The sequence below is a fragment of the Cygnus atratus genome, unplaced genomic scaffold, assembly GCF_013377495.2.
Source record: "Cygnus atratus isolate AKBS03 ecotype Queensland, Australia unplaced genomic scaffold, CAtr_DNAZoo_HiC_assembly HiC_scaffold_123, whole genome shotgun sequence".
Lineage (NCBI taxonomy): Eukaryota > Metazoa > Chordata > Aves > Anseriformes > Anatidae > Cygnus > Cygnus atratus.
In genome coordinates, this window is record NW_026109716.1 from 22 (window position 1) to 19,099 (window position 19,078).

General features: G+C 65.5%; 5 protein-coding genes and 4 non-coding genes across 14 annotated transcripts; all 9 read right to left on the minus strand.

Moving 5' to 3' along the window:
* Positions 1 to 214: 214 nt before the first annotated feature.
* TMEM223 (transmembrane protein 223) lies at positions 215 to 1,381 on the minus strand. Its single transcript, XM_035572438.2, has 2 exons — positions 1,024 to 1,381; positions 215 to 577 (listed from the first exon to the last, which is right to left on the minus strand). The coding sequence occupies exons 1-2, from the start codon at positions 1,334 to 1,336 to the stop codon at positions 279 to 281; spliced, it is 612 nt and encodes a 203-aa protein (XP_035428331.1). The 5' UTR covers positions 1,337 to 1,381; the 3' UTR covers positions 215 to 278.
* A 13-nt stretch (positions 1,382 to 1,394) lies between these two features.
* Positions 1,395 to 6,752, minus strand: NXF1 (nuclear RNA export factor 1). Of its 2 annotated transcripts, XM_050716645.1 has the most exons (21): positions 6,644 to 6,752; positions 6,285 to 6,480; positions 6,066 to 6,198; positions 5,667 to 5,750; positions 5,441 to 5,545; positions 5,250 to 5,330; positions 5,097 to 5,166; positions 4,902 to 4,990; positions 4,720 to 4,827; positions 4,536 to 4,645; positions 3,242 to 3,278; positions 3,054 to 3,122; positions 2,904 to 2,959; positions 2,716 to 2,823; positions 2,568 to 2,626; positions 2,368 to 2,483; positions 2,251 to 2,293; positions 2,095 to 2,167; positions 1,828 to 2,010; positions 1,677 to 1,737; positions 1,395 to 1,542 (listed from the first exon to the last, which is right to left on the minus strand). In XM_050716645.1, the coding sequence occupies exons 1-21, from the start codon at positions 6,672 to 6,674 to the stop codon at positions 1,504 to 1,506; spliced, it is 1,851 nt and encodes a 616-aa protein (XP_050572602.1). In that variant the 5' UTR covers positions 6,675 to 6,752; the 3' UTR covers positions 1,395 to 1,503. The 2 variants fall into 2 exon arrangements, with proteins under 2 accessions (XP_050572602.1, XP_035428329.1); XM_035572436.2 differs by having other exon boundaries at positions 2,368 to 2,626; positions 6,644 to 6,743.
* Positions 6,753 to 6,832: 80 nt separating this feature from the next.
* Positions 6,833 to 10,074, minus strand: STX5 (syntaxin 5). 4 transcript variants are annotated; one of them, XM_035572419.2, is made up of 11 exons: positions 9,956 to 10,074; positions 9,546 to 9,754; positions 8,735 to 8,805; positions 8,579 to 8,634; positions 8,404 to 8,474; positions 8,201 to 8,317; positions 8,047 to 8,103; positions 7,868 to 7,949; positions 7,682 to 7,782; positions 7,454 to 7,575; positions 6,833 to 7,376 (listed from the first exon to the last, which is right to left on the minus strand). In XM_035572419.2, exons 2-11 carry the CDS (start codon positions 9,735 to 9,737, stop codon positions 7,217 to 7,219), a joined length of 1,029 nt encoding a protein of 342 aa, XP_035428312.1. In that variant the 5' UTR covers positions 9,738 to 9,754; positions 9,956 to 10,074; the 3' UTR covers positions 6,833 to 7,216. The 4 variants fall into 4 exon arrangements, with proteins under 4 accessions (XP_035428312.1, XP_035428313.1, XP_035428310.1 ...); XM_035572420.2 differs by having other exon boundaries at positions 9,546 to 9,748; positions 9,956 to 10,024; XM_035572417.2 differs by having other exon boundaries at positions 8,735 to 8,808; positions 9,956 to 10,023.
* Positions 10,075 to 10,661: 587 nt separating this feature from the next.
* On the minus strand, positions 10,662 to 13,320 carry WDR74 (WD repeat domain 74). The gene is made up of 11 exons (XM_035572425.2): positions 13,129 to 13,320; positions 12,784 to 12,890; positions 12,575 to 12,696; positions 12,439 to 12,502; positions 12,216 to 12,359; positions 12,022 to 12,123; positions 11,851 to 11,951; positions 11,705 to 11,760; positions 11,153 to 11,295; positions 11,023 to 11,079; positions 10,662 to 10,931 (listed from the first exon to the last, which is right to left on the minus strand). The coding sequence occupies exons 1-11, from the start codon at positions 13,187 to 13,189 to the stop codon at positions 10,779 to 10,781; spliced, it is 1,110 nt and encodes a 369-aa protein (XP_035428318.1). The 5' UTR covers positions 13,190 to 13,320; the 3' UTR covers positions 10,662 to 10,778.
* A 423-nt stretch (positions 13,321 to 13,743) lies between these two features.
* On the minus strand, positions 13,744 to 13,811 carry LOC118261557 (small nucleolar RNA SNORD31). Its single transcript, XR_004782419.1, has one exon. It is a non-coding gene; the product is annotated as a small nucleolar RNA SNORD31 (small nucleolar RNA).
* Positions 13,812 to 14,226: 415 nt separating this feature from the next.
* On the minus strand, positions 14,227 to 14,296 carry LOC118261556 (small nucleolar RNA SNORD30). Its single transcript, XR_004782418.1, has one exon. It is a non-coding gene; the product is annotated as a small nucleolar RNA SNORD30 (small nucleolar RNA).
* Positions 14,297 to 14,447: 151 nt separating this feature from the next.
* On the minus strand, positions 14,448 to 14,572 carry LOC118261558 (small nucleolar RNA SNORD22). Its single transcript, XR_004782420.1, has one exon. It is a non-coding gene; the product is annotated as a small nucleolar RNA SNORD22 (small nucleolar RNA).
* A 1,002-nt stretch (positions 14,573 to 15,574) lies between these two features.
* LOC118261555 (small nucleolar RNA SNORD26) lies at positions 15,575 to 15,649 on the minus strand. The gene has a single exon (XR_004782417.1). It is a non-coding gene; the product is annotated as a small nucleolar RNA SNORD26 (small nucleolar RNA).
* A 1,650-nt stretch (positions 15,650 to 17,299) lies between these two features.
* Positions 17,300 to 18,859, minus strand: TMEM179B (transmembrane protein 179B). 2 transcript variants are annotated; one of them, XM_035572435.2, is made up of 5 exons: positions 18,713 to 18,859; positions 18,198 to 18,376; positions 17,992 to 18,126; positions 17,798 to 17,881; positions 17,300 to 17,691 (listed from the first exon to the last, which is right to left on the minus strand). In XM_035572435.2, the coding sequence occupies exons 1-5, from the start codon at positions 18,806 to 18,808 to the stop codon at positions 17,652 to 17,654; spliced, it is 534 nt and encodes a 177-aa protein (XP_035428328.1). In that variant the 5' UTR covers positions 18,809 to 18,859; the 3' UTR covers positions 17,300 to 17,651. The 2 variants fall into 2 exon arrangements, with proteins under 2 accessions (XP_035428328.1, XP_035428327.1); XM_035572434.2 differs by having other exon boundaries at positions 17,806 to 17,881; positions 18,713 to 18,858.
* Between the last annotated feature and the right edge of the window lie 219 nt (positions 18,860 to 19,078).

Consider the following 19,078-nt stretch of genomic DNA (forward strand, 5'->3'; position numbering starts at 1 on the left):
ACCACAGGTGGCCCCCTTGTCTGCCAGCACTGCCTGCAGCTCCATGGTGGCCCTGAGGAGTTGCAGAAGCAGACCTGCAGCTGCAGCGATGCCCCAAAAGAACCTGAGGCAGTGAGGAGGTAAGTGATGGAGGTGCTATGGGGCAGGATTCTCCACGTGGACCATGCCAGCCAGCCCCTAGTGCCCCTACACAAAGCAGACAGCAGAACAAAAAGGTGGCTCAGGGTTTACTGGGAAATGACAGAGCGAACAAGGGGACACTGGGAGCCCCCTGCTTCCTACAGCTTACGGTAAGCACCGACAGTGATGTCAAAGAGACGAGCGTTGTAGAGCTGGCCCCGCTTGTCCAGCAGGAAGAAGAAGGGGCGCCCCTTCACCTTGAGGGGGATCATGGCAGGCACCTCGGAACGGTGGGCTCGGCACGAGACGTGGTGCAGCGGCACGGTGAAGGAGGGCCCACGGCCCAGCCCCAGCGGCCCGTGGGTGCTGATAGCCACGGCCGCTCCCCCCCGCAGCAGTGTCACCTGCCGCACGGCGCGCAGCGGGAACACGCAGCCCGCTGCCACGATCAGCGAGCCTAGGGGAGCAGGAGGGTCAGCGCAGCCTCTTGAGGCCCCCCCTCCCCCCAAACCTCCCAAGACCCCCGGCCAGCCCCTCGCTGCCCACCTTGTCTGAGCAGAACCCCTGCACCCCTTCCTTCCCCCCCAGTCTGGTCCCACAGCCCCCCCACCTTGCTCCGAACCACCCCCAGCCCCCTGTGCCCCCCTTCCCCCTCCCCCCCAGCCCTCACCCCCTCCCCCCTTCCCCCTCCTCCCCAGCCCCCCCCCAGCCCTCACCCCCTCCCCCCTTCCCCCTCCTCCCCAGCCCCCCCCCAGCCCTCACCCCCTCCCCCCTTCCCCCTCCTCCCCAGCCCCCCCCCCTCCCTGCCCCCTTTCCCCTCCTCCCAGCCCCCCCCCTCCCTCCTCCCCAGCCCCCCACACCCCCACCACCCGCCACTGGCCCGAGTCCAGGTCCAGCCGGTACCGAGGGTGAGGCAGGAAGCGGTGAAGCCGAGGCGCCACTTGTGGTCCCGGGGCCGGAGGGGGTCATCGGCACCGGGACCAGGATCAGGACCGGGACCAGGAGCAGGACCGAGATCAGGACCGGGTGCAGGGCGCAGTGCTGTGAAGGCGAAGTGGGCCAAGCCAGCCCAGAAGCACCCCTGCCCCACGCAGAAGAGCCCGACCAGGCGGAAGAAGGGACCGCGCTCGTGTCGGAAGAGCGTCACATCCCTGGGCACCGCCGCCTCCAGCTCCAGAGCCGCTGCCCGTGCCGCCGCCGCTGCCGCCGCCGCCATGCCACCCCTTCCGGGGCAGCCACACCAACACTTCCGGCTGCCAGCTGCACACCGAGGCTCCAGCATTTAAACGAATTTATTTATTTATTTACAAAAACGGAGAGAAGAAGGGGGAGAGGGGGAATAAAACACCGCGAACAAAACAGCAGGAGCCGAGGGGGCACCGCTCACTTGAGAAACGCCACCTCGGGGATTTTGCCTTCCAGCTGCAAAGAGAAGGAGAGGGGCTCAGCAGGGATCCGTGCGTGCCCTCCAAGAGGGGTCCTGGGGGGGGACCATAGGCATGCTCCCCCCACCCCCTGGGGGTCCTAGCAGGGGGGCACCTGCTCCCCAAACCCACCTTCAGCTGAGTGAAGACCTGCCCAGCCCGGCCGTAGTCCCAGTCATTGTCCTGCAGGCACCTGGGGTGGAAGGAGGGGGGGGACTTAGGAGGGATGCGGGGTGCGGGAGGCCAGGCTGCCTCTGAGGGGACACGGGGGGGACACACTCACTTCTGGGACCACTCGAGGTTCATGCCTGACTGCATGGAAAAGGCTGCCAGCATCTCCTGCTGCTCTGCAGAGAGCGTGGGGACGGGGCTGGAGGAAGGGGTGGGTGCCGGCATGACAAAGGCTTTGCGGATCTCCTCTGTGGTGGCGTTGCGAACAAAGAGCTCGTCGTTGACGATGCAGAGGCTGAGAAGGAGGGGAGTGGGGGGGAATAAGCATGGGGCAGGAGGCCGGGGGTGTGCCACCAGCCTCTCTTCCCTCACCCCTTACCCGGTGTTGCCAGCCGGCACAGCGATGAACATGCGGGTGAAGGCACGCACCGAGTCTCGGGATTTGCCGTCCACTGCGGAGAGTAAAGGAGATGGTGAAGGCCGGGGCACAGGGGAAAAGGCTTTACAGCAAGGAGGGGAGGCAGCCCGGCCTCACCTTCCTTGAAGATCCCGTGGACGGCAAAGCACAGCAGCGTGTTCTGCAAGAGAGAGGGTGGCGAGTGAGGCAGAGCCCAGCTCAGGGGTGGCCACAGGCGCCGTGGCCTCTGCTCACCGTCTGGGCGCAGACATCCACCACGAAGGAGTTGATGTCGTGCTGGGTCTTGGGGAGCTCATTGAGGAAGGCCACCACATTGAGGCGCGTGTGCTTGAGCAGCTTGAAGCGCATGGCTGGGGGGTGAGAAGAGTGCTGAGCCCCCCCCCACGTGGGCCTGGGGTGGTCCAACACAGGGTGGGGGCGCAGCAGGGGCTTACTGGGGTCCTTCAGCTTCTTCACGTTCCTGCTGTCCTTGAAGTACTCGTTCAGGCTGTTCCTGCAGGGACAAGTGGCCGTGAGGGACAGGACGACGAGATGCAGTGCAGCTGCCCTGTCCCGCATCGGGGGGGGCTCAGGGGGACATACCTTGGGGGGTTTTGGGGCCCGAAGGGGATGCTGAGTGAGCAGCAGGCGCCATCGTGGTAGGCATCGAGCAGCCCCTGCCTGTCACTTGAGTCATAGATGGAGTAGTACCTACGCGGGGAGGACAGGGATGGACGGGGGGGGCACACACAACACCACCCCGCCTGCCTCAGGGCCCAGCCCGCACTTACTGCTGTAAGAACCGCAGCACCAGCGCCTTCAGGTCATCGGAGCCGAAGTAGCTGCCCTGGAAAGAGAACGGACCAGCAGTCACTCCCTGCGGGACAGCGGGGCCCCCCCAGGCCTAACCGGGGCTGTAGGGGCCCCCACCACGGCCCTACCTTGCATGGGGGCAGCGTCGTGGGTGCCTCCACATCAAACGCGATGGGTGGCGGGAGCTCGTGGCCGTCCTAGGGGAGAGGCAAAGAAGGGGGTAAGGGGGTCGGCTCCCTCCTGCCTGCCCCAGGAGGACTGAGTGTCCCCCCCCGAAAGCTTCGGCAGGGGTCAGCCCCCTCCCTCACGCACTCACCAGGCGCAGCAGCTTCGGGAAGCGCTCTCTGACGGAGCTGCCGAGAGGGAGAGCAGTCAGCGTGGCGGCCGGGCTGCCCGCTGGGGCCAGGGGCAGCAGGAAAGGCCGCCCACCCTCCCAAAAAAACACTCCCCCCCCTCACCTGCCCTACCCGGCCGCCCTCCCCGGAGCCATGGGGCACACAACAGGGCCACCCCACGTGGCTGCCTCCCCTCTCCCCGCTGTCACTCCCCCTCTTCCTGGGGGTGCCATACCAGGGGACTGCCCCTGTTCCCAGAGGGGTCTTGGGCTGACGAGGAACCCCGGGCCCCCCAGCCAGCTCAGGACTTACCTGGCTCGTACTCACCTGAGTGCGGGCGCCCAGAGAGGAGGGGAAAAGGGAGGGGAGACAAGATCCCACTGGTCGTGGCACGGCCACGGGCACGAGCCGCCTGTTTACAGCTGGGGGGGCCCCTCAGCAGGGTGACCCCAATTCAGCAGAAGAGGATGAAGCGGGTGAAGGGACAGAGGGGCAGGCAGCCCTAGGCAGAGCCTCTTCTCCTTTGTGCCGCTCCCTCCCAGACCCAAGAACGTGCCAGGCTACAGGCACGGCCACATCCAGAGCCAAGGCCCCTGCCAGCACCGGGGGCCAGCGCCGGTGCACCCAGGGGAGCTCTGCCCGCAGCGGACTGGGGGCCTGCGCCAGGCCTGGGACGGCCTCCCCGCACCGGCCGCAGCGGGGCGGCAGCGTTTGGCCACTGCACGGCTGTGCCTGTCTTAGGTTGTTCCTCCCATGAGGAATCTTACCCGTCTCTGGCTAGCCAGCCATCATCGAGGGCCAAGCGCGGGCGCGGGGGGCAGCAGCTCCACGGGGGGGGGGGACAGGGGCAGCAACGCCATGCCCCGGGCCATGTCCCACAGCCCCCGGAAGTCCACGGAAGGGTGGAGGAGCATCAAGAGCCCCGTCTGCACGGCAGAGGGGTGGGAGCAGCGGGTGGGCAGCGGGGCGCTCCAGAGAAGAGGCTGCATGCCCTGGAGACGAGGACGGGGAGGAGAAGAGGGAGGAGGAGGGAGCAGGGAGGAAGCAAGTCTCCGACCAGCTGAAACAGACGCTGCGCTGTCCTGCGGCGGGCAAGCAACAGCCCTTCACGGCTCTGCGCCACGACCAGGGGCTGTCGGGAAGCCTTGGGGGGGGTCTGGGCACCGGCAAGCGGAAGGCACGGGGGGGGCGGCCTCTCTTCATCCTGCCGTTCTGCCCCCCGCAGAGCAGGGGCGGCCCATGGGCCCCTAGGGCCGCCCCAAGGCTAACACTGACCTGACGTAAGTAGACTGGTCCCGGAAAGTGTCGCACAGCGGGTTGCCATCCAGCCAAAGCTCTTCCAGCTTGAGCCCCTTCACTTTGTCCAGCTCCCGTTCCGACTTCAGCTACAGCGGGGCAGGGAGAGGGGCCGTGAGGGTGCGAAGAGCGGCGTGTGCAGAGGATCAGGGGCGCTACCCACCTCGTTGCGAGAAAGGTCGAGGATTTTGAGGCCGGCGGCTTTCTGCGCCAGCTCGGACAGGTCGTCAAGGCGGTAGAGCTTGTTGCTGCTCAGGTTCAGAGACTGCAGCTGCAAGAACAGAGACAAGCGTCGGGACAGTCCCACAGATAACACTAACTCAGGAGAAGCCTCCCCGTTCTCACCTCGGGGATGTTTTCCTCGATGATGCGCAGCACAACCAGCATGCAGCTCCGTTGGTTCAGCACCACATCGATGCTCTGTGACACCAAGTCTGGGGGGGAGAGAGAGGAGAAAAGGGAGATGCAAATGGCATAAGGCACCGCCTGCCACAGTCCCGTCTTGCCCTCCATGTCCCCTGGGTGGGGAGCAGCGCTCACCTGGATCGACACGGAGGCTCTTGAGGTCCAACGCCCGCTGTGAGCCATCGTACCTTTTACTCATGCAGAGCTGCAACAGCACAAGAGAAGTGAGGGCAAGCAGGTGGCCCCCGCCCCGTTCCCCTGCCCCAGCCCAGCACCCGCTCCGCTCACCTTCAGCTGCTCAGTCTCCTCCGGCTTCAGTTCGTTCTGCAGGGACTGAGGCGGAGCCGATGAGTTGATAATTATCACCACCTAATGAATACAGAATGGGCTATGAGATGGCATCCTGGTGGGAAATGCAGCTACGTGAAACAAGAACGGCCGCTCTGCAGAGCTGCTCCCACGCAGATTGAGGCACGCACCTTGTAGTTGTCCCTGTCCGTGATCTTGCGAGAGACCTGCTTGAGCGCGCTGGCGGTGGTGGCATCCTCCACGTAGAACTGGGCTCGGTTGTGGTCGTAGTGGAACTTAGAAAGGAGCAGCAGCGGGCTCAGCGTGCGGCCAACCCCTGGAGGGTCTGCCAGACCCACTTCCACCCTTGGAGCCGCCCGCAACAGGAAGCGAAACCAAAGGCAGACCCCCGCTCACCTCAACAGGAGTGAAGGGAACGCTGCAGAGGTTCTGGATGGAGCTCAGCAGCCACGTCTTGTCATACTTCTTCCCGTACGGGATCTAGGAGGAAATTCGGGCAGCGCTACTGCGCAATCAGGACACAAGCGAGGGTGGCAACAGCGCGCGGCTGCTTTAGGGAGCATGGGGAGTCACCAACACTCCGCCTGGGTCAGGCATGGTGCATCTAGGCAGGACACAGCTGCCTTCTGCACCTGCCCCAGCGGGAAGATGACAACGGCCACACCACAGCGCAGGAAGAGGGGAGCTGCAACCCCCGTTCCCAGCACCATGAACGTCCTGAGGGTAGCTGCAGCGCCCAAAAAAGGGGTGCCGACGGCCGTGACCCCCCGTCCCCACAGCTCCTGCCCCACTCACGGTGATCTTGAACCAGTTCCTACGGCCGCTGTCTCGGCTCCCACCGCCACCGCCGCGCTCCGGGGCGGGGAGGTCGCGCCGCACCGTGATGTGGATGTTGGCCGTGCGGTTGGGCCTGGGCCCGTAGGGCAAGCTGGAAGGCGAGAAGGGAGAGGAGAACAAGGGGAAGCCGGCCCGGCCGACCCCCCCCGCGGCGGGGCCGCCCGCCCACGCACTCACTATCGGTTCCGGGGCCCGTCGTGGGCCTCGCTCATGGGGACGTCGCCGTCGTCCTCGTCCAGCCGCGCCCGGAGCCCGGGGCCGCCCCGGTTGCGGGAGCGGTGGTTCACCTCGCTGTACATCTTCCCCCGGAACGGGCCTCGGCCTTTCTTCCTGCGGCCCGAGAAGCCTCTGCCGCCCACGCGGTCATCGTGCTCTGCCCCCGGGGGCAGCGCCGCCCGTCAGCACCGGGCAGCCCCGCGGGGCCCCGGTTACCGGCGGGGCCTGCGGCCGCGTGCCCCCCGCCAGGCCCCGCCGGGTCCCGGTCCCGGTTCCCCGCCGCCCCCAGCCCCGCGGCCCGGCGCCCCGCCGCCACTCACCGCTGTACCCCCCCTTGCCCTCCTCCGCCATCTCCGCCGCTCCCGGTACCGACCGCGGCACCGCCGCCGCACGCCGCGCCCCCCGACGTCACTTCCGCCCCCCCCGCTCCCTCTAGCGCCCACCGGCGCCCCGGAGGCCGCGCGCACGCTCGCCGGTTCGAATCCCGGCCCGGGAAGCAGAAGCGAGAAGAGGTCCCATAATTTTAATGCAGCCCCCGCCCCGCATCCGCGGGCCTCAGGGGGTCCCCACAGCGTTAACGAGGCCCGCAGCGGCCCCTGGCAGGGGGCTGCAGGCCGGCAGACTGCAGGAGGTCACAGCCACCATGACCAGGCGGCCCCCGGGACCGGCCTCGGCGTAGGCTGCGGGAGCCGTGGCGAAGGGGGGCCCGGCGCGCTGCTCCCCGGGGGCGAGGGGGCTCCGAGGCTGCCCAAGGTCCACCACAGGCACTGCCAGTCCCTGGCGTATCCCTAACCCCGTCCCCCACTGTCCGTCTGAGCCCCGCGGTCACAGCACGGCCGTGTCCGTCTGTCCCGGCTGGAGGGACAAGGGGGGGGGGCCAGACCGGGGGATGCTCAGGCCAGGAAGACAACGAAGACGATGAAGAAGACGATGAGGATGAGGAAGATCTTAACCATCAGCCAGCGGTTGGAGGTGACCGACTGGAAGTACTTGAGGATCTCCCCGTGCGCTGCCTCCACGTTCAGCTGCGCGTCCTCCACGCTGGCATCGATCCTGCGGGCAGGGGGCGGACACGCTCAGGGGGCGGACGGACACACGGACAAGGTGGGGGGGAAGCAGGGCAGTGGTACCTCTGGATCGTCTCCTCCTGCTCCTTCACCATGTGCGCCAGCTGCTGGAAGATGGAGCCCAGCTCCACGATGGTGGACTCGATGTTCTGCATCGTGTCCGCCCGGCTCTGGATGTATGAATCCTGCGGGGCGAGAGGGGAGGTAGAGCGGGGCAGGCGCTGTCGGGCTCCTACCATCAACACCGTCACCCCAAAGCCTTTCGGGGCCCCCTCTGGCTCCCATCCCCACCTGCTCATCAATCAGCTGCAGCTGCTGGCTCGTCCGCGCGTCCATCTCAATGGCGACGTCCCCGGCGCGCTGTGGCTCGTCCTGCAGCATTGCCGAGCCGCCTGCGGGCACAGCGGATCCTGAGCAGAGGGGACAACCCCCCCCCAGAAAAATAAAAAAACCACCCCCCTCAATCCCAACGCTCACCCAAATTGCCAGCGGCCAGGGGCAAGGCGGAGACGGGGGCACGGGAGAAGTGCTCACGGCGGCTTCGCTGCTGCTTCAGGTTCTGGGGGGGGGGGGGTGAAATGGGGGCAGAAAATGGCGGCGGTGGAAAATGGCAGGGCGAGGGGGCACTGGGGGGAGGGGCGGCGGCCAACACTCACCTCCGTCCGCACCTCCAGCACCGATTTGAAGTCGTTGGACATGGAGGCCAGCTTGGACTGGGAAGGGAAAGGGGGGAGATCAGCTGCTGCTGCGTGCGGGGGCTGTTTGTGTGTGTCCTCCCCCCCCCCGGCCCCGGCCCCGGCCCCGGCCCACCTGCAGGGACACGACGACGGTGTTGGAGTGCGTCTGGACATGGCGCCCGCTCTGGCTGCCCCGCGCCCGCACCACGTCCTGCAGCTGCGCGATCTGCTTGTTCAGGCTGTTGATGTCCTGCAAGAGGGGACGACAGGGTGGGGGGGGTCAAAAAATACAGCCCCCCCCCCCCAACCAACCAACCCCACGGCACCACCCCGTACCTGCTTGATGATGTAGGTGAGCTCCTCGATCTCCACCGCCTTGTCGTCAAAGAGGGATTTCCTCTTGGCCACTGCCAGCGTGGGGGGGGAGGGGACACGGAGCTGGGCTCAGGACCCTTGCCCCCCCCCCAAAATCTGAGCTCCCCCCCTCAGGGTCAGCCCCCCCCCCACTCACAGATGGTCAGCTTCTCCAGCTTGGCAAAGGTGTTGCTGAGATCCTTCCCGATGCGCCTGGGGGGGTAAAAAGGAGGGGGGACAAGGGGTTACATTGCAGCCGGGGCACCCTTCGTGTTCCCCCCCCAAAAAAAAACAAGCGGGTGGCCCCACTCACTTGGCCATGAGGCTGAACTCGCTGCGCTGCCGGGCAGCTCCTGCAGCCGCTCTGCTGGGCTGCAGCCCGTTCTGCTGGGGGGGACACGGGGGGGACGGGGGGTCAGGGCGCTGAGAGCACCCCCCAGTACCCCCTGCACCCTTCAGCACCCTCCAGCACCTGCCAGCAGCCCCCCAGTACCTCCCAGCACCCCCCAGTCACCCCCAGCAGCTCCCCAGCAACCCCCAGTCCCTACCAGCACCCCTACCAGCAACCCCCCCGTAGCCCCCCAGCACCTCCCAGTCCCACCAGTAGCCCATCAGTACCTCCCAGCACCTCCCAGTCCCACCCAGCACCTCCCCAGCACCCCCCAGTCCCCACCAGCAGCCCCCCAGTACCCCTCAGTCCCCACCAGCAGCCCCCCAGCACCCCCCAGCACCCCACCAGCAGTCCCCAGTAGCCCCCCAGTACCTCCCAGCACCTCCCAGTCGCCCCCAGCAACCCCCAGTCCCCACCAGCAGCCCCCCAGTCGCCACCAGCGCCCCCACCAGAACCTCCCAGTAGCCCCCAGCACCTCCCAGCTCTCCCAGTACCTCCCAGCACCCCACCAGTCACCCCCAGCACCCCACCAGCTCCCCCCAGTCCCCACCAGTAGCCCCCCAGTACCTCCCAGTCCACCCCAGCACCCCCACCAGTACTCCCAGCAACTCCCAGTCCCCCCAGCACCCCCCCAGCACCCCCCAGTCCCCACCAGCAGCCCCCCAGTCCTCCCCAGCACCCCCACCAGTATTCCCAGCACCTCCCAGTCCCCACAGCCACCCCCCATCTCCACCTGCCGGCCCTGCAGCGACTTGCAGGCAGACAGAAACTCCTGGGTCCTATCGCGACACGACATGACGTCGGCGCCTGGGGGGGGGGGGGCGGCCCGGAGCGGCGGCGGGGGGGGCACGGCCTGCGTCTGGGGGGGCCCCAGGTAAACGCCCTGCTCCGTGTTCCTCGAGCCGTGGCGGCGCCGCGCGTTCATCGGGGCATCACCTGCGGCTGCGGGGGGGTCAGCACCGGCCCGGGACCCCCCCCAATACCGGGAAGTACCCCAAATCCCCGGGATTCCACCCAAAAAGCCCAGGGAGACCCCCAAATCCTCCTCCCCCCCCCCCCCGCTCGGGCCCGGAGGGGAGGGGGGAGCGGGAGGGGGGGCAGGGGGCGGGGCTTCCGCTTGGCCCCGCCCCCTCCCGCGCTCACCGGGCCTCGCGCTCGGTTCGGCGCCGCTCGGCTCCGCGGCCCCCCGGCGACGCGCTGACGTCACTGCCACGTCTCGCCGCGGGCCCCCCCTTCCCGTGACGTCATGCGGCGCGCCTCCGAGCCCCGCCCCGCCCATCCCGAGGAGGCCCGGAAGCGGCAGCGCCCCCTGGCGGCTGGGAGGAGCCGCGGAGCGACCCCCCCGGCACCCAAAACCCCCCCAAACGCCCCCAAACATCCCAAAAAACGCCCCAAAACCCCTCCAAAGCCCCCCCAAACCCTCCAGAGCCCCCCAAAACCCCCTCAAAGACCCTTCTGAGTCCCCCAAAGCCCCCCAAACCCAAAGACCCCCCAGCCCCCCAAAGCCCCCTCTGAGACCCCCCCAGCCCCCCCCAAAACCCCTCCAAAGCCACCTCTGAGCCCCCAAAGCCCCCCAAACCTCCCCAACCCCCCCCCAAGCCTCCTGAAATCCCCCAAAGACACCTCCGAGCTCCCCAAACCCCCCCAAAGACCCCTCAGAGCCCCCCAAAGGCCCCCCCGAGCCCTCCCCCAGCTGCTTCACTGCCCCACACCCACCTCCAAGGGCACTTCAGCCCCCACAGCCTCATTTGGGGGCCTCGTTGGGGTTGAAGCCGCCCCCCCCAGGCAGCGCAGTGCCCCCCAAAATGGCTCAAACCCCCCCAAAAACGACAAGACGGGAGCAAAGCCGTGCGGCGAGCGCATCTTTATGTGCTGCACAGCAGCAAACCCACAGCCGAGGGGGGGCAGCCCCTCCTCGCCCCTCAACGAGGGGGCACAGTCCAGTTTGGGGTCAGGTTTTGGGGGGTCACGGCCCAGAGCTCTTCCGCTTCTTGGCGCGTTTGCCCCGGCCGGCCTTGGGGTCCGGCGGCTGCGTGGGGATGGTCTCCATCGAATCCCAGAGCGCGTCGCCCTCCTCTTCCTCCTTCACTTCAGCTGGCGCGGCCGGCGCTTCCTGGGCCTGCCAGGGGGTCGGGGGGGGGGGGAACAGGAATTGTATGAGCAGGAAAAAAGCAAACCTGCACCCCAAAAGCAGCCCCAAAGGCTCTCACCTCCCAGTCCTGGTGGCTGCTCAGCAGCAGGCAGTTCAGGCGGGATTTCAGATAGACCTGGAGGGACGACACGGCTCGGAAGGGGTCCAGGGGGCCGGGACAGCGGGGTCCTGGGGAGCCCCCACCTCACCTTGTGGCGCAGCCGCTTGTCGTCCAGGTCATGGACGCGAAGGAAACGGTCGAGGCCGCAGGAGGCCACGAGGGGGAGGGACGGGTGGCACTGCAGCCCCCGCACGCTGCCCGCAAAGCCCTTCAGGCACTTCAGCACCCGCCCTGGGGACAAAAACAGCTGAGGGGGAGCTGAGAAAATCATCGAGGGTCACAAACTCGTAGTTATTAGTGTACCATTTATGTCCAATTTTATTTGACCAACCATTAATTTCCCCTCTTCCTTCTTTTTTTTTTTTATTTCTCTCGTGACTACAAGACCTGTAATTTTTGTTTTTACTGATTTCATCCCATTTTTCTCAGCTATCCTCCTTATTTTGGGACAGAAGGACCATCCCCATATCTGCTTAACATCCTCCCCACTGCTCTGCCCGCACAATCGCTTTCAAATATGCAAGTAAAATTTTCTGCTGCAAAACCACATTTTGCTCCAAAAACACACATTTTTTTTCTTAAAAGGAGTGGCCGGGGGGGCAGCTCCGTTGCCTTCCCCTCCGAGATGCCTGAAGCTCACCTTGGCGCAGGTCGATGACGGCCACCTCCCCACGAGCGCTGCCCACCACAACGGAGCTGGGGGGAGTAAAAGGAGGGAAGAATTCGGCTCCTTCACCCCGGGGACACCCCAAGCGCCCCCCCACCCCAGCCCCAGGCTGCACTCACGTGGCTCCAGGCGCGAGGGAGAGCGCAGTAAGCGGGGACTCGCCGAAGGTGGTCTCCAGCACCGGACGCCGCTGTGGGGTGCTGGGGTCGTAGAGCCGCACCTGGGGACGCCAGGCAGTGACGGCACGGCCAGTGCCCCCCCGTGCCCGCCCCAAAGCCCCAGGGTCCCACCTGGCGGTGCGCGGTGCACGTAACCACCTTGTCGGATCCTGGCAGGAACTGGAGGTCGCGGTCCCAGACGGGGACGCGGAGGTCGAGCCAATCGTTCCTGACCTGTGGCGGGGAAACGGGGCGGGGGGGTGAGACAAAACAGGGTGCAGAAGGGACTCGGTGGAGTGGGGGGGGACACGTGGGGGGACACCCACGTTCTTGGCACGGAAGACGGGCTCCTCTGGGCGATGCAGGTCCCAGACTTTGAGGGCGTTCTCCTTCCCACCGGTGCCCATGCGGTGAGGCCGGGCTGGATCCTGGCGCATGCGGCACAGCCCCGCGCCCGCCTGCAGCTCCAGCTGGCACAGGGGGGGGTCACCATGGGGGGGACACACACCGAGCATGGTGCTCCCCGCCCTCGCGCCCCGAAACACTCACATTCTCCGCCACATCGTCACGCCACACCTTGAGGAGCCCCGACTCGACGCAGGTGATCAGGGCGCTGAGGAAGTGCTGTTATCACAAAGGGGGTTCGAGGGGGGGCTTTAGGACCCCCCTCACCGTAACCCCGTACCTGCCATGAGCCGCGAGGCCGCAGAAAGCACCGTCCCCGCCAGGGCACAGCCGGGTCTCGGTGAACTTCCCCTTCTCAGTGCTGAACAGCTTCACCGAGCGGTCCAGGCACCCCACCAGGACCTGGAAGAGGGAACCGCAGGGTCGTGGGGGTGCCGCCGACCCCCCCAACCCCCCCAGGACCCCTCCAGGACCCCCCCCCCCGCTCACCTCGGTCTCGGCGGGGTCCCCCCAGCAAAGGGCGCAGACGCCCTCCCCGCGGCTCAGCGCCCCGCCGCCGGTGTAGTTGGTGGCCTGCTTCTTCTGCAGGTTCACGCCTGGGGGGAGCCGCCGTGCGGGGGGGGGGGGGCGGTGTTAAAGGGGCCCCCCGGTACCGGGGACCCCTTCCCGGAGCCCCCCCCCTGTACTGGGGACTCCCCCCACGACCCCCCCTGTTCCTCTCCCCCATCCCGGAGCCCCTCCGGCCCCGGGAATACCCCCATGGAGCCCCCCAGTACTGGGGACTCCCCCCCTCCGTCTCCTCACCCCAACCCCCGAGCCCCCCCCCCCCCCCACCTTTAAGCGCTCCGGTCTCGGCCCCCACCCACACGTGGCTCCACCGCGCGGGGGCCGCCATCTTGCCGCGGTCCGTCCCCGGTCTCCGCTGCCCCGCCGAACCGCCGCCCGCGCTCTTTCGTTCCGGGGACGTTAAGGTTCCCCCCAGCACCGGACCCCTGAGCGCTGCGCACCAGCAGGAAGCGCAGCACTGAACGCGCTCCCCCCCCGAGCCGCGCACAAACGTTCCGCCCCTCGGGCGGGCCCACAGCAGGTCCCCGCAGCACCGGTGCCCTCCCCCTATGCCCCTGCCCACTCCCCCCCCCCTCTTCCCCCCTCCCCGTGGCCACCACAAGGGGACGAAATCCCCCAGATTCCAAACAGGGCCGCGGGGGGCAGCGACACCCCCAGCCCCCACCCCCATCAATTTAAACAGACTCAAAATTCAACAGATTTGGGGTTTTTGCTCAAAAGTTCTTTGTTTTATTGATTATTTCAGAAACCGTCAGCACCAGGCGAGCTTCAGGGCACCGTCGTCTTCTTCACAGGCTGAGGGGCGGCTATGTCCTGGAGCTGGGGGGAGGATGCAGTGAGCAGGGTGGGGGCACTCCCAAAATTCCTCGAAATCCCCCCAAAACTGCCTCAGGGGGAACCACTCAGTCAGGGGGATCAGCCTGGGGCGGTATCGTCTCATCCTCGGCAGCAGGACCCACCCACAAGCATCCTGTGCCCCCCCCCCTAGAACCCCACTCACCAGGACACAACCTTGGAGATCCTCGGGGGGGGGCCTGGAAAAGCAGAGGGGGGGGGGGTGTCAGGGTCTCACCAGCCCCGCAGGACCCCCGGGGCTGTGATAGCCCCGCAGTTTTTCAGGTGTTTGTAGGATTTTTTTCAGGGGGGGTTCAAAGTGAGCTAGGTGGGCTCATCATTAAAACTGTGGGGAGCAATCCCAGCCCCACAGCAGCACCCCCCAAACACTCACCTCAGCCCCCGAGCTCCCCCTGCACCGCATCTGAGGGCTCCTCAGCCCCCTGCTGTCACCCTGTGGGGACAAAAAGGGACCAGTCAGGGTCACCCCCCGGCCCAGACACCCGGTGTTCCCCCTGTGCCCGTCCCAGCAGGGATCAGAGTCTGAGTCCTCAACAGCAGCATTCAGCCGAACGAGATTCCTGAGGAATTCATCACGGCAGCAGGGACGGGCTGCGGGGTCCCTGCACCCCCCTGGCACACCCACCTGCACAGCAGCACCAGGGCAGGTCCAGCTCAGCTCCAATCCTGGAAGAAACGCCCCCATTAGCTCAGCACCACACCATGGCCACCTCCAGCACCCCAGCCCCGCATCCCCTCAGACCGTTCCCACAGAACGAGCCGTCCTCCTCTCTGGCCGCCGGCACCAGTGGGTTCAACCTTTTCAGGTTCTGGCGCCAGACGGGCAGTAAGACGCGTGAGGTTTTCCTCATCGGGCACAAAGAGCAGAATTTGATCACAAAAAAAGAGCTGGAAACTCACCATTGGCCCTCAGTCCGGGCCAGGCGGCTGTGGAGGGAAGGAGGGGTCAGCGCTGAAGGCAGCAGCGCAGCCCGGGCTGCCCGCTGCCGTCCGATCAGGGCTTTGGTAACTCAGATCTGCCATGAGACTCGTGTCGTCCAGCTCAGCGTGTCATCCCTTCGGACTAGCACCAGCCAGGCCCGCGCGCAGCAGGAGAGGCACACGCTTACCTGGGCCGGGGCGTCCCCGCTCCTGAGAGCTCAGCCTGCAGGAAGGAAAGCAGTCGTGAGGCCGGCAGGAGGGATGCTGCCACCGCTGGAACTAGAATTCCACTGAATTCCTGAGAATTCAAATGCCTGAGACGAGGCACAGCCTATCGCCTGTACGCACCTGCAGCAGGAGATCCCACTTCTAGAAGCATGAGAGGTGCTGCTGGAAGAGATAAATTAATTAATAACAGTTCTGCACAACCCCACACAGCCCCTTCCCCACAGGGCCGCTCCTGCCTCACAGTTCTCAGCACCAATCTGGCATCAGGGACACTCAGCCATATGCTTGTCCTGTGGTTCGTCACTGAACAGGGCAGAAGCAGCGATCCCTGACTGCCCACCAGCACCCAGACCCCAGGGGCACCCACGTGGCCCAAAGGGGCACAGAAAACTCCCCCAGAGCAGGCTGGATTTGCTCCTCTGCCTCGGGCTGAAGCTCCACTGCCTCTGCCCTCCTAAGGGAAAAATTCCACACCCCTACCTGTGAAAAATCTCTTACAAAAAAAAAAAAAAAAGGCAAACAAAGCTCACCTGAAAAGGGACCACGTGCGCACATGGCTGATGAATTCCACACCTTGAAAAAATAAAAGAGCCACTAAGCCATGCTGCATGCAGAACAGGAGTAAGACATCAAACGCCCCCATCCAAGGGCACATAAAGAACATTTCACGTCCACGGTGCAACAAAGACACATGCCGGGACACACCAGTGCCACTCAGAACCTTGTGAAAAGCTTCTCCACTTCACCATCAGAAAGAGAGAGTTCAGGAATCTCATCTTTGCAGCACTTCGCCCCCCACCACAAAGAGGAGCACAGCCGTGCTCTAACACAGCGCTGCTGAGCAGCGAGCACGCGTTTAATTCGTGGTCTTTTTAACAGAACAAAGCATTCAGGCTCAGCATTAAAGGCAGAGAAACTCACCTCTTTCAGCAAAACCATATGGACGGCTGAACCTTTAAAAAAGAGAAAAAAACGCGGTATTAGAAGCAATTAAGACAAACAAAAGGCCTTTAGCAAAGAGCGGGGAGTGCTACGGCCTCCCTCCAAGGATAAGGAACCAGGGCAGGGCGCGCCCGCTCTCCTCAGAGGTGCTCTAAGCCTTCACACCGCGGTCAGCTCAGGTCTGTGAAAGAGTTCATCACAGAGCGGGCCCCGCGCCGCGGCCCTGCCCCGTGCCCGCTCCCGGTAACGGGGCCTGCCCGCGCAGCGCCGCGAAATGGCGGCCCCCGGGCACAGCTCTCGCTGCCGAGTGAGCCAGAAGCTGCCCACGGGTACATAAATTAAGGACGCGGTATCAGAAACCGCCCGGCTCCTGAAGGAAACGCCCCGAGCCACCCCGGCGGAAATAAAATCTGAGCGCCCACCTGAAACCACACCCGCTCTACCGCCGCCGACAAAATGGCCGCCCCTACCCACCTCGCGCGCTTAAATAGGCCGCGAGTCATGCTGGGAGCGCGCGCCAAGAGAACGAGCCTGCGCACTGCGGCCCCCCGGCCCCGGGGAAAAGGGCGGGAAAGGGGCAGCGCATGCGCACAGCGCTGAGGGGGAGAGGCGGTGGGAGGGGCCGCCTGGGCGGGACTCTGACCAATGAGGTGGGCGTTGCCATGGTGTATGTAAATCAGGCCGGTGGGAGGGGCAGAGAGGCAAGGGGGCAGTGCGCATGCAAATAGGAGGAGAAAGGAATCCAATCAGCGCGCAGAGAGGAACAGGAGGCTCATGGGAAGCGGGGCGGGGCAGCGGCTGTGGAGGAGGAGGGGTGGGGATATGCTAATGAAAATGTACGCAGCCCAATGGGCCGCCGGGAGAGCTTCGCTGCTAAGATTTCGGAACTTTGGCTCAAAAACGCATTAAAAACCCAAAAACATGCACAGTGCGGTGGGGAAAAAGAGGAGAGAGAGAAAAAAGGGATAGTGAAATTCCACCGTGACGTCGATGTGTGGGGATCGTGATGGGGTCCCGCTGGAAACGTACACAAATAATTCGGCGGAGGGGTGGAGGGCGGGCTGCCCCGGGGGTGTGGGGGAAGTTGTCGCGGGGGGCTGCACGTTTGCGCAGGTTAAAGCGTGGAACTCGGAGAGTAGCGGAGGGGTTGCGTAATCCGGCAGCCGGAAGGTGCGGGGTGTTCCCGGGCAGTGGAAGGGCTGCTGAGCCGGTACGTGCGGGGTTGGGGTCCCGGGTCTCTCCAGAGCAGCGCGCTCTACGTGTTCGCTACGCGTGTTCTTGTTCTCGGTGGGACCGCCTTGCGCAGCGAGAGGGTTCCTGCCTCATTTTCCCTCTTCTGGTTGTTAAAGTTGCCCCCGCTCGCTGCCCAAATCCTCCGTCTCTGCCCCGCGGAGCAGCCCTGTGCGGCAGCAGCCGCCGTGCTCCAGCATGTGACAGCACTGCCGCCCCCGCAGCGCACAACCGCCCTGCTTTACGCACGCACACGCTCCTCTACTGAAAACCCTCGTCTTTAATAACAAAGCTCGGTGCCCAAAAGAACCCCATGACTGAGGGCTGTGGGCTTCGTGCCACACAATGCCCCTATGCCAGCACGGGGCGTAAGGCTGCGTCCTTTTGTACCGCTGGCCTCATCACCGCCTGCAGGGCTAATGAGGTGTCTGGGCCAACGCCACCTGTGCCTCCTCCCACCCTGCTCGTCGTGTGCCAGGCGCGCTGACCCTTCCTTCAGCTCCGTCTCGGATGTCCCCCTAGGATGGCTTCTGTCTCAGCACTCCACTCGGGGTCCTGGCGGTGCAGCAGCGGGATGGGGACTTCCCTCCGCTGCTGGATGACCAGCCAGGCCATCAACAGGCACCAGAGGAACATGTTGACCCAGGCTGATGCCTGTGGGATGAGGCACGGGGGGGAGATGCACAACATGCCCCCCACACACTGACTTCTTGGCTTCCCGTGGCAGGGAGGGCTTCAGTGGCTGCCCGCCCCATCGTACCTGCTCACCTGTGCACTGTAGAGGTTGCTGTAGAAGCGGCTTGGGCTGTAGAACACCCATGGCTTGTGCTCAGCCTCCTGACAGCTGCAGGAATCGAGAGCAGGCATGAGAAAGGGGGGGGACGCATAGGGGCAGCTGCAACACCACCCCCAGCCCGATCCTGCAGGGGTTTCCCCAGGCAGAGCTGCCCCTACCTGGCCAGCTGCTTGGTGTGCACGATGGAGGCACAGAGAACATCCATTCCTGTGCGGAGGATGCAGGCTGAGATGAGGAGGAAGAGGAGGATGACAGTAGCCATGACCAGGGTGAAGGTGAGGCATGCACGGCTCCTGCAGGAGGGGGGAGCAGCGTCAGTGGGGCAGGGACACCGTGGGGTGCCCCAGCCCCACGCCCCACTCACCGATGAGGCTCATCTGCGCAGCAGCTGTAGAGGAGCACCGCGAAGCAGCACAGGGCTACCACGACGGAGACAGCCGAGACGAAGTAGCAGAGGGAGATGTGGCTGAAGGACCTGGGCACCAGCGCAGTCCCGTTCCAGCTCACGGTGCCATAGAGTAGGCACTGGCCCCCAAACTCTCCCTGCGGATGGGAGCGTGTTGGGGGGGTGCCTCACGGTGACCCTGGGGGCTGCGGGGACCCAGCGGCACAGAGCAGCGAGGAGGAGGAGGAGGAGGGAGGAAGGAAGGAAGCCCAAACCACCCGTTCGGTCTCATACTTGTGTGACATATGGAAGGAACAGGAAGGGCTGGGGGCGCTCAGCATCTCCACACGTCCCAGCTTCCCCCCACGCCCCTGCACTGCAACCACAAACAACTCCCTGTGGGACCCGGCTGAGACGGGGCAGGGACAGAACCCCCCCACGGCAGCGCCACAGCTCCCCAAGGGGCATTGAGCCCCATCCCACCCCCCCGGTACCTGTGCCACGGTGAGAGCCGAAGCGCAGACGATGCCGCAGAGGAACACGGCCCCATGGAGAGCCAGCCCCAGCAGCCACGGGACAGACACCGCCATCTTCCCAGCCCACTCAGCCCTGCCTCCTCCGCCCCACCCCTGCTCTGCCGGCACGGGGCCGGGCTTTGGCGGCTTCCCAGTGCCGTGGGGCTCTGGCAGCTCCCAGCCTGTTTGCGAGACTTCGCCCAGGGGTGAAGGCAGAACACCCACCCGTCCGTCCGCAGCACAGTGATGGGGTAAATGCACATGTGGGGCGGGCAACAGAGCAGCGTCTGGCCATGGGACACCAAAGAGTGACCAATTTCACCAGGACAGGGGACGGCAGCACTC